This window comes from Helobdella robusta, assembly GCF_000326865.2.
Source record: "Helobdella robusta unplaced genomic scaffold HELROscaffold_1, whole genome shotgun sequence".
NCBI classification, from domain to species: domain Eukaryota; kingdom Metazoa; phylum Annelida; class Clitellata; order Rhynchobdellida; family Glossiphoniidae; genus Helobdella; species Helobdella robusta.
This window is the reverse complement of record NW_008703570.1, coordinates 13,216,058-13,232,064: the sequence shown is the minus strand read 5'-3', so window position 1 is coordinate 13,232,064 and position 16,007 is coordinate 13,216,058. Positions and strand designations below refer to the sequence as shown.

Genomic DNA, 16,007 nt, shown 5'->3' with positions numbered 1-16,007 from the left:
ATAAATTTATATATATATATATATATATATATATATAACACATATATGTTATTTGTATAACAGATATACATATATATTAAAGAGAATTTAAAATTAATTGTTTTTCTTTGGCGTAATAAAATATGTGTCGAGATAATTTTTTTATGTTAAGAAACCGTCACCTCTGTATATGGGGCTTATGAAATGTTTTAACTATTTTGTTGGCGTTTCGTTGTTAATGTTGTTGCTGTTGATGTTGATGGTTCGAGCGCAACAATATGCACAACTCCAACAACAAAAACAGCGAAATTTGTTGCCGCTTGCCAAGAAACAACAACAGCTGCAACAACTTCATCAAACCCAAAATAAACATCCGTTTTTTAAGCGCCTTAACTTCAGACAACAAATCCCTTTACATCAACAACAACAACAACAACATCAAAAACAATATCAACAACAACGACAACAAAATCAACAACAACAACAGCAACAGCAACAAAATCAAAAACAACAACAACATTATCGGCAAAACAACTCACGCCAATCATACCAAGAATACCAATATCAATCATCTCAACGACAACATCAACAATTTCTTACGCAACAACATAAGCAAGGTTTTGACAAAAATTATTCCAAAATTATTCCAGTACCGTATTCATATAGCAATAATTCAATATCACATCAACAACAACATCAGCCACAACTAAATCAACCACAACTACATCAACCACAACAACATCAACCGCAACTACATCAACAAAAACAACAGTTTCAAATAAAATATCAACAACAACAATATCGGCAACAAAATTTCCAGAATCAACATGCTTCAAATCAGCAGAAGCCGCAAAGTGTTCATCTTCAGCATCCAACACAACAACAAAATTATCCACAACAACAACAACACCAACCACAACAACAACAACAACAACAACAACAACAACAACAACATCAGCAACATCAACATCAACAACATCAACGACAACAACAACATCAGCAAAAAAGAAGCTCCAGCAATGAGCCAACAACAACTACTACTGCTACAACAACTACTCCTTCCACTACTACTACTACTCCATTTGAAATTAACCACAACAGCCACAACAACAACATCAACATTGTTGACGCAACATTTGCGAAAAGACCCAAAAAGGAGATAGATATCATTTTCATGCTAGATTCATCAGCCTCTGTAGCTAAAGATGGATGGATAAAATCAATCCAATTTGTCAAGGTGATGGTTGAGTTTATCCATCCATAATATATTTAATTTCATTGATAGAGAATAAAAAATAATGATATATTATAATATTGATATTATTATTATTTTCTTTTAATTAAATCTCAGAGGAACAAATTATATTATTCAAACTATTTTATATGTTATTTATCAATCAAGCCATTATTAAATTATTATTATTATTATTGTTATAAATTAAATTATTATAATAATTATTATTTATTATTAATTATTATTAAATTATTATAAATGATAGTTTAATGTCTGTATATAGCTTTTTTTCAAACAACCAACGAAACATTCAACAACTCAATTAACATTAAAACACCCTGGTTTCATTCTCAATTTTAAAATCTCAATTACAAACTGTATGCAAAATCTTAATTTTATATCATAAGCCTAATTTCCAATCTTAATCCAAAATCTTAATTCCAAATTTGAATCCCGAATTTCGATCTCAAATCTTACTATATCTTTATCCCAAACTTTAATCCCAAACCTCAATCCCAAATTTCAATCCCGAACTTCAATCCCAAATCTCAATCCTAAATTTTAATCCCAAACTTCGATCTCATATCATACCAAAAGTTTATCCCAAACTTTAAACCCAAATCTCAATTCCAAATTTCAATCCCGAACTTCAATCCCAAATCTCAATCCCAATGTTAATCCATCCCACTCTAGTCCCTGCTTGGATACATGACGGTGGGGGAAGACAGCGCTCAGGTATCCGTTATATCCTTCAATAACGATCCTACCATCCTCATTAATGGATTTAAAAGGGATAATAATACTAATAATAATAATAGTAATAACAATAATAATAATAACGATGATGATGGCGACGATTATGAAGATCTTGACATCATCCTAGATGAGAGTAATAAACATCAGCAACATCAGCAACATCAACAACAACATCGTCATCGGGTCAACTTTTCCTACATTAACACTCCACACAACAACAACAACAACAACAACAAATGCACACTCTACGAACAGTTAGATTACCATAGCGACTACAAAAACTTCAACACAAGCGGTTACACAAACACCCACAAAGCTCTTTTCTCGGCATTCTCGCTACTGAATCAAACTCGGACCCACTCTAAGAAAATTTTAGTGCTTATTTCTGACGGAAATTCAAATTTAGGCGAGGCTCCAGCCAAGTTTGCTGAAGAGATGATCCTGTCATTTACGCGTGATGACAAGTGGGACAAAAAAAGTTTTGGGCCAAAAGTTTGTATTTTGTCGATTTTGTATATCTTTGCATGATTCGCTATTTGTTTGTTTGTACGTGTGAATGTTTTGTATGAGTTTGTTCTCAATGTATATCGACATACCTTGCATGTGACAGGCAGCAAGGATCTTCTTGCAATTGAATCTGGTCACTGCGAGATTAGACCATACACTATATATTGGTGATATGTTGCTGGAATGTGAACCGTCTGTATGAATGTATTATATTGATGAAAATGTAAACATTCAGTTGGAAATTTTTGCCTTTGGAATCGGAAAGAACTCAAATTTTGAAGAGCTGAACTCGATAGCGTTGAATGTTGACAGCACTGAACAACATGTCTACTCGATTGAGAACTTTGTAGAGTTTGATTCATTTTGTAGACGAATGCAAGGAGGTTGGTCGCTTGGTTGATTGATTAGTTGGTTGGTTGGCTGATTGATTGTTTAGTTGATTGGTTGGTTGATTAATTAATTGTTTGGCTGGTTGTTTGGCCGGTTGGTTGGTCGGTTAGTTGATTGATTGGTTGATTGATTAATTGTTTGGTTGGTCGGTTGGTTAATTGATTGATTGGTCGGATAATTGAATGATTAATTAGTTAATTAACAGCGCAATGAATTGGCCGGTTGATAAATTGAATGATTTAATAATGAGATTATTAATCCTTTAGTTAACTGTACTTTGCAATTAATTAATTAATTAATTTAATTATTTAGTTATATATATAGTTATTTATCTATAAATTAATTTATTCAACAATTAATTTATTTTTTTATTTATTAATTGGTTAATTGAGCGGTTGGTATGATGTTGTTGTTGTTGTTGATGATGATGTTGTTGTTATTGATGATGATGTTGTTGATAATAATAACGTTGTTGTTGTTGTTGATGTTGTTGTTGATGATGATGTTGTTGTTGTTGCTACTGCTGATGATGATGTTGGCGTGTTGTTGATGCTGTTGATGTTGCTACAGGTATACAAGAGGACGTTTTTACAGTAGTTAACCGGGACAAGTGTTTTGTAAGTCGCAACAACATTAGCAATAACATCGTCAACAACAACAACAACAACAACAACAACAACAATGAATACAACATTAATTACAGTAATTACAATAGCAAATATAATGACATCAACGACAGTAATGACGTCACTTACAACAACAACAACAGCAGCAGCAACAACGACAATGACGTCATCTACAACAACAACAACAACAACAACGACGATGACGACACCATCAACAACAGCGTTGAGGACATCAATGATATGATCTTCAATGATGACACCTACTACGACAAAAACATCAACAACAACAACAACAATAAAAACAACAATAATAATAACAATAACAATAATAAGATTTGCACCTGTAGTGCTAGGCGGGGTAGGTACGTGTTTTCCTGCCCACCTGGATACGAAATGGCCGACGCAATATGCACAGGTCTTAAAAAAAATAATAATAATGATAATGATAATAATAATAATGATAATGATAATAATAATAATGATAATAATAATAATAATATTTATTATTTTAATAGTTGATGACGGAAGAAGATGATGATGATGGTGATGATGATGGTGAGGTGGAAGAAGAAGATGATAATGATGATGATGATGATTATGATGACGATGATGATGATTGTGATACCAACGACAGATACCTACAGCAGAATATATTTAGATATTTCATCGTACAATAATTAAATACGTAAAAACTCAATTTTTTTTATTTAATTAGCCCATAATTTCATATTCACAATAATTTTAATCAGAATGCAAACTCGGTTACTATAGCAACGTAGCAAGCCCAGCCCCCTGCCAGCCCTGCCCGGAAGAGCTGACAACCAATCAGAGAGGTTCCACGGTTTGCGATAAACGGAGACCAGGTGAGTACGCTTGAATTGTGATGATGACGTCATGGGCGGTAAGATGGTTGGTTATCAATGTTTTAATCAAAGAGAAATTTTTCAAAGTTGGATTCGGAAATTTTTAAAGTTTTCATCATCGTCGTCATCGTCATCGTCATTCTCATCACAATCATCCCCACGGCCAAGGTTACTTCTCGTGCCCCGACCTTGACCCCATCCCGAACGCCATTGGTCATCTGGTTCCTGGCCTCGTGAGGGACGAATCTTATTTAGTATCTTCTATTTCCGGAAACTGCGCAAACGTCACAAACGGAAACACGTGTCACTTTCGCTGTCGCAAGGGCTTCCGGTTGTTTGGATCGCCATATTTGATATGCGATGATGACGGGAGCTGGAAGGGGGATGTGCCAATTTGTGCCAGTGAGTGAAAGAACGAGCAGATGAATGAATGAGTAAATAAACGAACGAACGAACGTTCGGGTGATAGAAATGGGTAAATGAAGGAATGAATTCACCACACACACACACACACACACACACACACACACACAAACACACACACACACACATACACACACACACACAAACCAGGAATCACGTGTCCAAGAACTTTACCGATGAATCCAAACTACGACGTCACGTTACTAAACAACTCCTACACTTACTTATCTATGGTGGAGCTAAAATGTAAACATGGGTTTTTCCCACTGGGTCCGACTACCTACCAATGCGATGAGTACGGGGTGTGGAGGCACGTTCATAAGTTCTACTGTGTGGATGCTTCTTGTGAGTTTGTGCTTCCGCCAACAGTAATAATAATAATAATAACAACAACATCAATAATACTAATAACAATAATACTAATAACAATAACAATTTTTTCATTCTTTAATACAATTTAAAATTTTTACAATTTGAATAATTTCACTCCAAAAAAATCGAACCAGCAATAACGTGCCCGCGAGCGAAGTTAGATAGATATGCTCAATTCGACAGCGATGCTTGCTACCAAGAGAGGGTTCCGATAGGTACCGTCTGTAGAAGCACCTGCAAAAGAACCTTCCAGTGGGTACATGGGCCGGATAGTTTCGAGTGTCTGCTCGATGAGGAGAGGAAGATGGCCTACTGGAGTAGTTATGACGTCATGGTTTGTTATGGTTAGTAAGTTGGTCGATTGAGTGGTTGGTTGGTTGGTCGATTAATTGATTGATTAATTGGTTGGTCGATTGATTGGTTAATTGATTGGTTGGTTGGTCAATTGGTTGATTGGTTAGTTAGTTGATCGATTGGTTAGTTGGCTAGTTGGTTGACTAATATTTTAAAATAAACCAAACAAACACACAGACAAAAACGCACACATACTCATACAGATACAGAACCACCGAGAATAAACTGTCGCGATGACGTCATTTTAGAGTTATACCCCGGCGAGTACGTGGCTCACTACGTCGCCAACCTCTCTCTCGTGTCCATGAGCGATAATTCGGGCATCTACAAGGGGGCCATTCATGGAGCCCCTGAGAATTCTTTTTACCACCTCGGAGAACATTTTTTGGTCTTTGTAGTAACCGATGATGTTGGCTTGAGCAGTCAATGCGTCAAGAAAATTATCGTGAGAGGTATTGTTGTTGTTGTTGTTGTTGTTTGTGTTGCTATTGTTGTTGTTATTGTTGTTGTTGTTGTTGTTGGTGTTGATGATGTTGTTGTTGGTGTTGGTGGTGGTGTTGTTGTTGTTGTTGGTGTTGTTAATGTTGATGTTGTTGGTGTTGTTGATAATGTTGTTGTTGTTGTCAATGTTTCGGAGTTATTTTTGCTTGTTTTTGTTATTTTTTTCCGATTTTGTTGATGTAATTAAGTTAGTTTTGTTAGTTTTATGGTTTTTTTTACAATTTTTGTTGATGTTCTGTAACTGTTCACTTTGTTGGAACTCTACAAAGAGAAAAATCTAACACCAATTTTCCACCAACCAGCCAGAAAAACTGACATAACCTGCCCGTCAAACCAAACAGTTTACAAGCCAATGAACATGGATTCGATACAAGTGAACTGGGAGTTCCCACAAGACAACGAGTAGGAATGAAACTAAATTCTCATATAAATTGCTTTGTTGTTTAAGTTGATTAGTTGTAAAGTTTGACATACAAGCAGGCAGACATACAAAGAAGCATACAAACAATTTAATAAAATCCCATTAAACAAACTACCGATAAATGAACATACAAACACGTACATACAAAAGCAAAAACGTACAAGCATATATAGAAAAATGCAAACAAACAAACAAACATACAAACATACATACAAACAAACAAACAAACGCACACACGCAACAAACGCATACACCACACTACATACAAACAAACATACAAACACACAAACAAACAAACAGTCCCAACATTAAAGTGGAATGCAATCTCGAAAGTGGTAGCAGCTTCCAAGACGGAACCTTCCATGTAAGCTGCCTTGCAGACGAGCTTCAGCACTGTGATTTCTTCGTCAATGTAATCGGTCAGCAATATTTCATTCCCTCATTTTGTTTCCTTTATTTTATTTTATTTAATATTTGTTTATTAATTATTCTAACTTTTATTATTTTGGTGTTTATTAAAATTTATTTTTAAAAAAATTAAAAAAAATTACTCGGTTAGATAGTTATAATAATTGTATACCATATATAACTGATTAGACTCGCTGATTTCACATGTGCACGCCTTTAGCTAAGTAATATAGGAGCTGAAATTTCAAATTGTTATTTCGTAAATGTTAATATACATTCTCATTTATATTTTAATATAAATTATATTTGAATTATATTTATATTTAGATTTTATTTATATTTTAATTAAATTACTAAAACAAAGCGTAATATAAGAAGGATGGTGACTGCATTCTTAGCCACGCTAAGAAGCAATAACAATCGCAGACAGTTTATATCTCGATATCTTCTTGATAGATGATAGGTATCAGATGTCTTGATTGGTTCGTTGACGCATCGAGATCAATGTATTTTAATTGAATTTATTAAACGTTCAACAAAATTTTACAGCAATTTTAGCATTCATAAATCCCAAATAAGCATAATCCCATCTCTAAATAACCACAATCCCAATCTCAAATCCCATTCCCTGCAAGATCTAATCCCAAATTGCTCCTTCCCGCTCGAAAACATCCTCCCAACGAACGGTTATTTAGACTGTTTAAAAGTGAACAGTGCCGAAAATTTCTACAAGTACTGTTTCATACGCTGCCCTAAGCATCACAAATTATTTGGGACGAAATGGACCCGCGGACCGTATACGGAATTGAAGATGGCGGTCTTCAAGTGTACTTACGACAATCAATGGTTTGACGGAAGTGGGGGGTTGATTGGCGGAGAGACCAAAGATGTTAAATATGAATGCAGAGGTATGTGATTGGTTAGTGGGGGATGAATTTTTTTGATTGCCAGTTCTGTAGACGGTTAATTTTTTGAGATATAGATTTTTCGATTTATCGATTGAGTCGTTTATTGATATATGTTTGAAATTCATCTTAATATTTTCAGACTGTTTGAAAATATAGCCATTAATGAAAAACTTAATTAACTGATTAAATAATTTATGGTTTTAAATTAACTTTTTGACAAGCTGAAACTGTAGGACATTACCTTAAACATCCCCAACAACAACATAAACAACAACAGCAACAACATTATAGACAACAACAGCAATATCTTCAATTTAATTTCTTACAAAATGAACAACAACAACAACATCAACAACTTCAACATCAACAACAAGAATATCAACAACATCAACAACAACAACAACAACATCAACAAACAAAAGCCTTCGGTCTCTGCAGCCAACAGCAAGATGTAAAAAAATTAAAACCAACGTTAAAGTCCGTATGCAATTCATGTGTACTTATTGATTCAGAAACTTACTGTACTACTTATAACAGTAGTACATTTTCATCAAATATCATCCACACTACTACTACTACTGCTGCTGCTGCTGCTGCTGCTGCTGCTGCTACTGCTACAACAACAACTACTACTACTACTACTACTAATAATAATAATAATATTGTAAGCAATATTAATATAAATTTGAACAACAACAACAACAGTATTCAAACTGTGAGTAATAATACTACACCAAACAACCATGCCAGTTATGCAAATTATAATGGTAGTAGTAAGAGTAGTAGCGGTAGTAGCAGCAAAAGTAGTAGTAGTAGTAGAGGTAGTAGTAGTAGTAATGGCGATAGAAGCCAAAATAGTCGCAGTGGTAGTAGTAGTAGTATCAGTAGTAATAGTAGTAGTAGTAGTAGTATTAGTGGTAGTAGTAGTAGTAGTAGTAGTGGTAGAAGTAGTAGTAATAATTTTCTTATCAGTAACACCATTAACTACTTTCCTAAAAGTCCAAATCTAGACCATAATGATAATATAGGTGATAATAATAGCTTGAGTAATTTGGTTGATGATAAAAACATTAAACATAGTAGCCTTAGCAATAATATTGTTAGTAATATTAATAACAATAACAACAATAACAGTAGTAGTAGTAGTAGTAGTAGTAGTAGTAGTAGTAGTAGTAGTAGTAGTAGTAAAAGAAGATTAAGGATGAAGAATAGAAATAAAAACCGTCGCATTGACCTCTACGCCAGTGAAATTACTGTCGCTAAAAATAACCTTAATAATAATAAAGGCGTAAGTAACAATAATAATGATAATGATAATAATAATAATAATAATAATAATACTGTTACCAGTACTGTTGCAGCTGCTATTACTACTACTACTACTACTACTACTACTACTATGGCTCTTGCTAGTGCCGCTACCACTACTACTACTACTATTATTACTACTACTACTACTATTACTACTACTGCAACTACTACTACTATTACTATTACCAATACTACCACTAACACATTTTCAACTGTTACTATTACTACTACCTTTATTACTAGCAGTAGCAGCAGCAGTAGTAGCAGCAGTGATAGTAGTAGTAGCAGCAGCAGTAGTTGTTGTAGTAGTACTAGTAGTAGTAGCAGTAGTGGTGATTATAGTAATAGTAGTTATAATAGAAGTAGTAATAGTAGTGGTAGTAGTAACTATCTTTCGACGTCTGTTGATAGTGACAAGAGCGTCCTTGATTACGAGCAGGATGTTAATGCCAGTATCGTAACGATATCGGAATATTCGATTCCGATATCTAGTAATTTCGAGACTCTGGGCGGTAATTATAATGATGATGATGATGACGGTGATGATGATGGTGGTGGTGATAATAATAACAATAACAATAATACTGATGATAATAATAATAATGATGATGATGATGATAATGATGATGATGGTGGTGGTGTTGGTGATGATAATAATAATAAAAATGATACTGATAATGATAATAATGATGATTACAATGATGATGAAAACATGAATAACAATAAAGCAACAAACAACAACGGTACTAACATTTTAAAAATTGGTGATGATGATGATGATGGTGGTGGTGGTCGTGCGAATGATGATGATGATGGTGGTGGTCGAGCGAATGATGATGATGATGGTGGTGGTCGTGCGAATGATGATGATGATGATGGTGGTGGTCGTGCGAATGATGATGATGATGATAATGATAGGATGATAAAACGTAGAGATAATGATGATGATGTTGATATTGATGATAAAGATGGTGATGAAGAAGAAGTGAGAGTACGGATAAAAAGGTTTTTATTATTATGATTGTTGTGATTATTTATTATTATTATTATTATTATTATTATTATTATTATTATCATTATTATCAATATTACAATTTAACTTTCATCGTTCTCAGCCTAATATTTATTCATCAAAATATCATCATTTTCATCATTAATTTTCATCATCATCATCAATAATTTAATTATTATTATTTCTATTAATATTATTTATAATATTATTATTATATTTTCGTTATTATTGTTGTTTTTGTTATTGTTATTATTTCTAGGTCATCATCGTCCAATGATAAAGACTCACTCATCCACTTCAAATTACGTCTCGTTATAATAATAGGTGATGATGACGATGACAATAATAATAACGATAATAATGATAATAATAATAACAATAATAACAATAATAATGATGATGATGATGATGATAATAATGGTAATGATGGTAATGAATATCTTATGCAAGATGACGACAGCAAAGTTTATGAATACGACGACGACGATGATGACGATGGTGATGACGAAGCTGAGGATGATGGTGACAATGATGATGATGAGGAAGAAGATGATGATGAGCATGGTGATGATGGCGATACTTTTCATGTGTTTATGAAAGAAATAAATAAGAAAAGAATTGATGATGACGATGATGACGACGATGGGCAGTACGATGATCATTATGGTGGTTATGATGATGATGATGATGATGGTTTTTATGATGATGATGATGATGATGATGATGATGATGATGATGATGATGATGATGATGATGGCAACGACGATTATGATGATAATGATAATATTAATCTCTACTTCCACAACAATAAACTGCCCGAATATCATCATCATGAAATGTTCGCAGACAACAAAAACAACAATAATAACAACAACAAAAATAACAATAATAACAAAAACATCAACAACAACAATAATAATAATAACAACAGCAATAACATTGATTCAGGAAGAACAAAATTGAACATACCTTTCATATTTACAAAAATTGGCAAAATCAAGAGCGAATACCGCAACAACAACAACAACAATTTATACAAATATAACATCAACAACGAGCATGGCACTAATAGCAACAGCAATCCTAGCATTAACAACAACAACATTATCGTCCCAAGCAACAACAACGACAACCACCAGAGCAAGGAAAACTTTACAATGGAGATCGGCGACTTAGATGAAAGTAACAAAATTTGGATTTTGTCTCTGTAAAATGCAAATATTTTATTTAACTGCAGTAATTTTTAGTAGTAGTAGCATTGTTATTATTATTAGCAGTGACAACAGCAGTAGTAGCAGCTGCAGTAGCAGCAGCAGCAGTAGTAGCAGCAGCAGTAGTAGCAGCAACTCTAACTCTAACTCTTAGGAAGTAGTTTTTAGTAAGTTTGAGTTATTTTATATTCCAAGTTCAAGTTTGATATGCTTACCGGCCCATAGTTCTTACAATTTTGTTTAGTTAGTAAACATTATTTTCCTTATAATTAAGATCCTCTTCTTCTTCTTCTTCTCTTCTTCTTCTTCTTCTTTTTCTTCTTCTTCTTCTTCCTCTGCAGTTTTTTCGGTGTTTTAGCTTTGATAGACTATCTTCACGCCTTTGGTCTTTGTTGTGTATTTGAAATTGAAGTATTTGTAATATTTAAACTCGGCTGGTTGCGTCTCAGCTGAGGCCTATGTACCTAGAAGAGTTGGTGGGTGCATTTGACCGAGAACCAAGTACTGGTGTCTGTGCTTGAGATCTAAGTACTTGTGTAAAAAGTACCTTATCTAAGACGTACATTAGCACTTGAAGCTTGAGTTTTGGTAATTTAAACCTAAGTACTCAAGTACTTGCACTAAAAGGAAACTTCATTAAAAACACCTCTTATCACTATTATTATTATTATTATTATTATTATTATTATTATTATTATTATTATTATTATTAATATTATTATTGATAATATAATTATAATTATTATTATCTGCAGGTGTTGTGAGTTATCGTGGTGGGAGCAGTGGTGAACACGTCCTCATCATGCAAATATCTCTGATGGTCATTTCATTCCTGTCGTCTTCATCACTGTTTGTCGTCGTCGTTCGCTGGCTACTTCGTGGAAAAAAACAGAAATAAGTTGTAGCTGACGATGATGTCGTTACTGCGGCCGCTACCGCTGCTGCTGCTGATGATGATGATAATTATAATTATAATAAATTTATATAAAAGAGGATTAATTGAAATAAGGTAGACACCAATTAAGACATTTATTCAACATTATTCCAAACATGCGCGAGTTCATTAAACACTTTTAAAAATACTCTACGAAAAAACAAAATGAATGAATGAATAAGTGAATGAATGAGTGAGTGAGTGAATGAGTGAGTGAGTGAGTGAGTGAGCGAGTGAGTGAATGAGCGAGTGAGTGAGTGAATAAGTAAAGTAATGAGAGAGTGAATGTATGAATTATTAAACAGATGAATGAGTACATAAATAAATAAATGAATAGATAAGAAAAGTTTAATTGAATCTATGAATGAACGAATAAACTAATGAAGGAATAAACGAACGAATGAACGAACGAACGAATAAATGAACGACCGAACGAACAAATGGATGAATAAATAAATATATAAACCATTAAATAAAAAAATAACATAAAAATTTATTTTAAGAACAAACTTTTAGTAACAAAGTATTAACTCTAATAATAAATTAAACCTAAACAACACGTCTCAGTCTACTTGTATAAAGATAAACTATATATATATATATATATATATATATATATAAACACATATAAATACAACAATACATGTATAAAATATATGAATTTTAATCTGCCTAAACGGATACTTTCGCAGCTTTACCGAAATTATTTCCGGTATTAACATTGTTCAAAAAATTTTCACTTGAAGATTATTTTTGCATTTTTTTTTATTGATGCATTTTTAACGAATTTTCGCTAGAACACGTGTGTAATGTGCTTTTGTGTTTGTGTTTGTGTGTTTGTGTGAATTTTTTTGTGTGTTTGTGTGTGTGTGTGTGTGTGTGTGTGTGTGTGTGTGTGTGTGTGTGTGTGTGTGTGTGTGTGTGTGTGGAGAACGTTACCTATTGTAATTATTAAACAAATTAGGCCTTCAGTAAACGACTTTTAAACGATTATTAAGCATCCGTAAAACGAATTAAACATTTGTTGTTAAACTAATTTCAATACTTTGACAAATGTTTCAAATCAAAAGCATTATTCCCATGCTATTTGATAACTATGACATACATTAAACAATCAATAAACAAATTAGACGGTTATTTTAAAATGTTATCCTCTCTTAATTAAATCTCAGACGTGTTGTGCAAATGTGTCAACAACACACACACACACGCACACAAACAAACACACACACACATACATACAAACACAAACACACACATACATACAAACACACAAACACACACACCTACAGATGTTTTATAAATGTTTATACGCATTTTTATTATTATTATTGTTGTTATCATAGTTATATTATTATTATTATTAATATTACTATTTCTATTAGTAGTAATACTAATTTTATTGTTATTAATACCATTTTTCTGTCAGATTTTCCGATGAATTTCATCGCTTCAAATCCTTAAAGAATATTCCTAAATAATTCCATCCCTGATTGGTTGACGGCGGGTCAGCCATTACTCGACTGATTCTTATTCAGCAAATAGTTTGCCACATCCGGTCTGTAGACGCAGCTTGGAGAAATAAAAATGGCTGCTGTGGTGATGACGAGGTAGGTGGAGAAGATGCAGAAGCAGAGTCTGTCGATCACCATGGCGGCAAACTTCCAGTCATTCCATTCGTCAGTCTTGTCTGAATCCTCCTGAGTTTGTATGTATGAGTGTTTGTATGTCTCTCTGTGTGTATATGCCTGTGTGTGTGATTGTATATTTGTGTGTGTGTATGTGTGTGTGATTGTATGTCTCTGTGTGTGTGTGTGTGATTGTATGTGTGTTTGTATGTCTGTGTGTGTGTGTGTGTGTGTGTGTCATTGTATGTGTTTTTGTATGTTTGTGTTTGTATGTCTGTGTGTGTGTGGGTGTGTTTATAAGAAGTGTTCATGCCATTGTATGTGTGTTTATTTATATGTATGTCCATATAATTTAAAAAAAAACGTGATTGGTGATAACGCGTGGTTAGCAGTACAACTGATAATGACGTCATCTACCTTCATTCTCTTGGTCATGAATCTCAACTCGTTTAAGATGGCGAGTAGTTCGCTTTTGATGTTGAAACCGATACCGAATGCATTGGAATTCGAGCCGGTTGAATAGTTACTGGCACAGCTGTGCTGCTGCTGAAATGTCGTTTGTTGTTGATGTTGTTGGTGTGTCTGTTGTTGCTGTTGTTGTTGTTGTTGTTGGTAGTGTATATATTGAGGTTGTTGTTGTTGATACTGCTGATATTGTTGTTGAAATTGATATTGCTGTTGTGGTGGTTGCTGCTGCTGGTGGTGATGATGAATATGATGGTGGCAGCAGACGTTACTACCGCCGCCACTGTGACCCTGGCGACTGCTATTGCTTCTATTCGTATCGTAGCCAGCCAGGTTGTGAGTGGATGAACATGAGGAGGGAGTCTTGATGATGAGGTTGTCGTTGTCGGAAGGGCTGGCCCTGAAGTTGTACTGTGGCCCACTGCATGGTGTAATAGGTGAGTAGAGAAGGTTTTCGGAATTGTGCAGTGGAATATGGTTGTCGAGGTCCTTCACATTTGAAATCAGACTCAGCGATGGCGGAGTTTTGGCTTCTAGTTCCCGAAGTCTGGCCTTACGTAGGAGGACTTTTCGGGTGAGGTCCTTGCCCGGCCTTGACATTCCTAAGCACCATGCCAACCATTCGCAGATTATCGTGCGAACCTGGTGGTGATGTTGTTGTTGTTGTTGCTGCTGCTGTCGTTGTTGTTGATGATGTTGTTGTTGTTAATGTTGGTGCTGTTGTTGTTTTTGTTGATGTTGTTGTTAATTTTGTTGTTGTTAATGTTGCTAATGTTGTTTTTGTTGTTAATGTTGTTGTTGTTTTTGTTGCGTTGTTGCTGTTGTTTTTGTTGTTCAAAACATTAATTTTTTAGATAAAAAATGACGAAAAAAAAATAAAAATTTTGATGTTGAAAGAGATGTGCAGCTTTCCACAGATCAGTTGATCCTCTCTGTGATAAGAAGCTAAAAAATTTCCAATGAATCGAACGAAATGCAGAAAAAAGTTTAAAGATACCCAAAAACAACTACATACAAATACAGAAATATACCAAAATAATTACATTTAAAACAAAAAAAATAACCAAATAACTACACATCAATACAAAGATAACAGCAGAGAATTACAAAAAGTACAAGCCGTACGTAGAAATACGTATCTAAAAATTGAAAAAAATATTCAGGGCGGGCACTAAAATGCTTAAAAGGCATACACTCGTGAATATACAAATAAAAACGCAAGTCGCACGCAAAGTTATACAAATGATACAAAAAATATACAGGAAGTACACAAAGTTATACAAAAGATACAAACAATATACAGGAAGTACACAAAGGTATACAAAAGATACAAAAACTATACGGGGCGTACACAAAGTTATACAAAAGATGCAAAAAAATGTACAAGAAGTACACAAAGTTATACAAAAGATACAAAAATATAGAGGTCGTATACAAAATTATACAAAAGATACAAAAATGCAGAACGGACCGCCAAGAAAAACTGCCCTACTGAGAGTCCGAGACTCACAACTTTTCAATTCAATGACAACAACAACAACATCAACAACAACAACAACTACTACTACTACTATTACTACTACAACCACTACTACCACTACTACGAACAACAATAATAATAATTACAACTAAGTTACAACAGCTGAAACCACGACAACAACAACAATAACAACTGTATGTAAAAAAAATAGCCAATAGAACAAA

The 16,007-nt window shown here is 33.9% G+C and overlaps 1 protein-coding gene across 1 annotated transcript; it reads left to right on the top strand.

Annotated features, from left to right (window-relative positions):
• Positions 1 to 257: 257 nt before the first annotated feature.
• On the top strand, positions 258 to 12,174 carry HELRODRAFT_159828 (hypothetical protein; the record flags this gene model as incomplete). Its single annotated transcript, XM_009011667.1, has 17 exons — positions 258 to 596; positions 980 to 1,216; positions 1,907 to 2,461; positions 2,712 to 2,827; positions 3,636 to 3,907; positions 4,242 to 4,355; positions 4,524 to 4,757; positions 4,929 to 5,123; positions 5,285 to 5,365; positions 5,708 to 5,956; positions 6,308 to 6,407; positions 6,727 to 6,845; positions 7,470 to 7,742; positions 8,117 to 8,219; positions 9,465 to 9,565; positions 11,014 to 11,247; positions 12,032 to 12,174. 17 exons carry the CDS (start codon positions 258 to 260, stop codon positions 12,172 to 12,174), a joined length of 3,465 nt encoding a protein of 1,154 aa, XP_009009915.1.
• Positions 12,175 to 16,007: the final 3,833 nt, after the last annotated feature.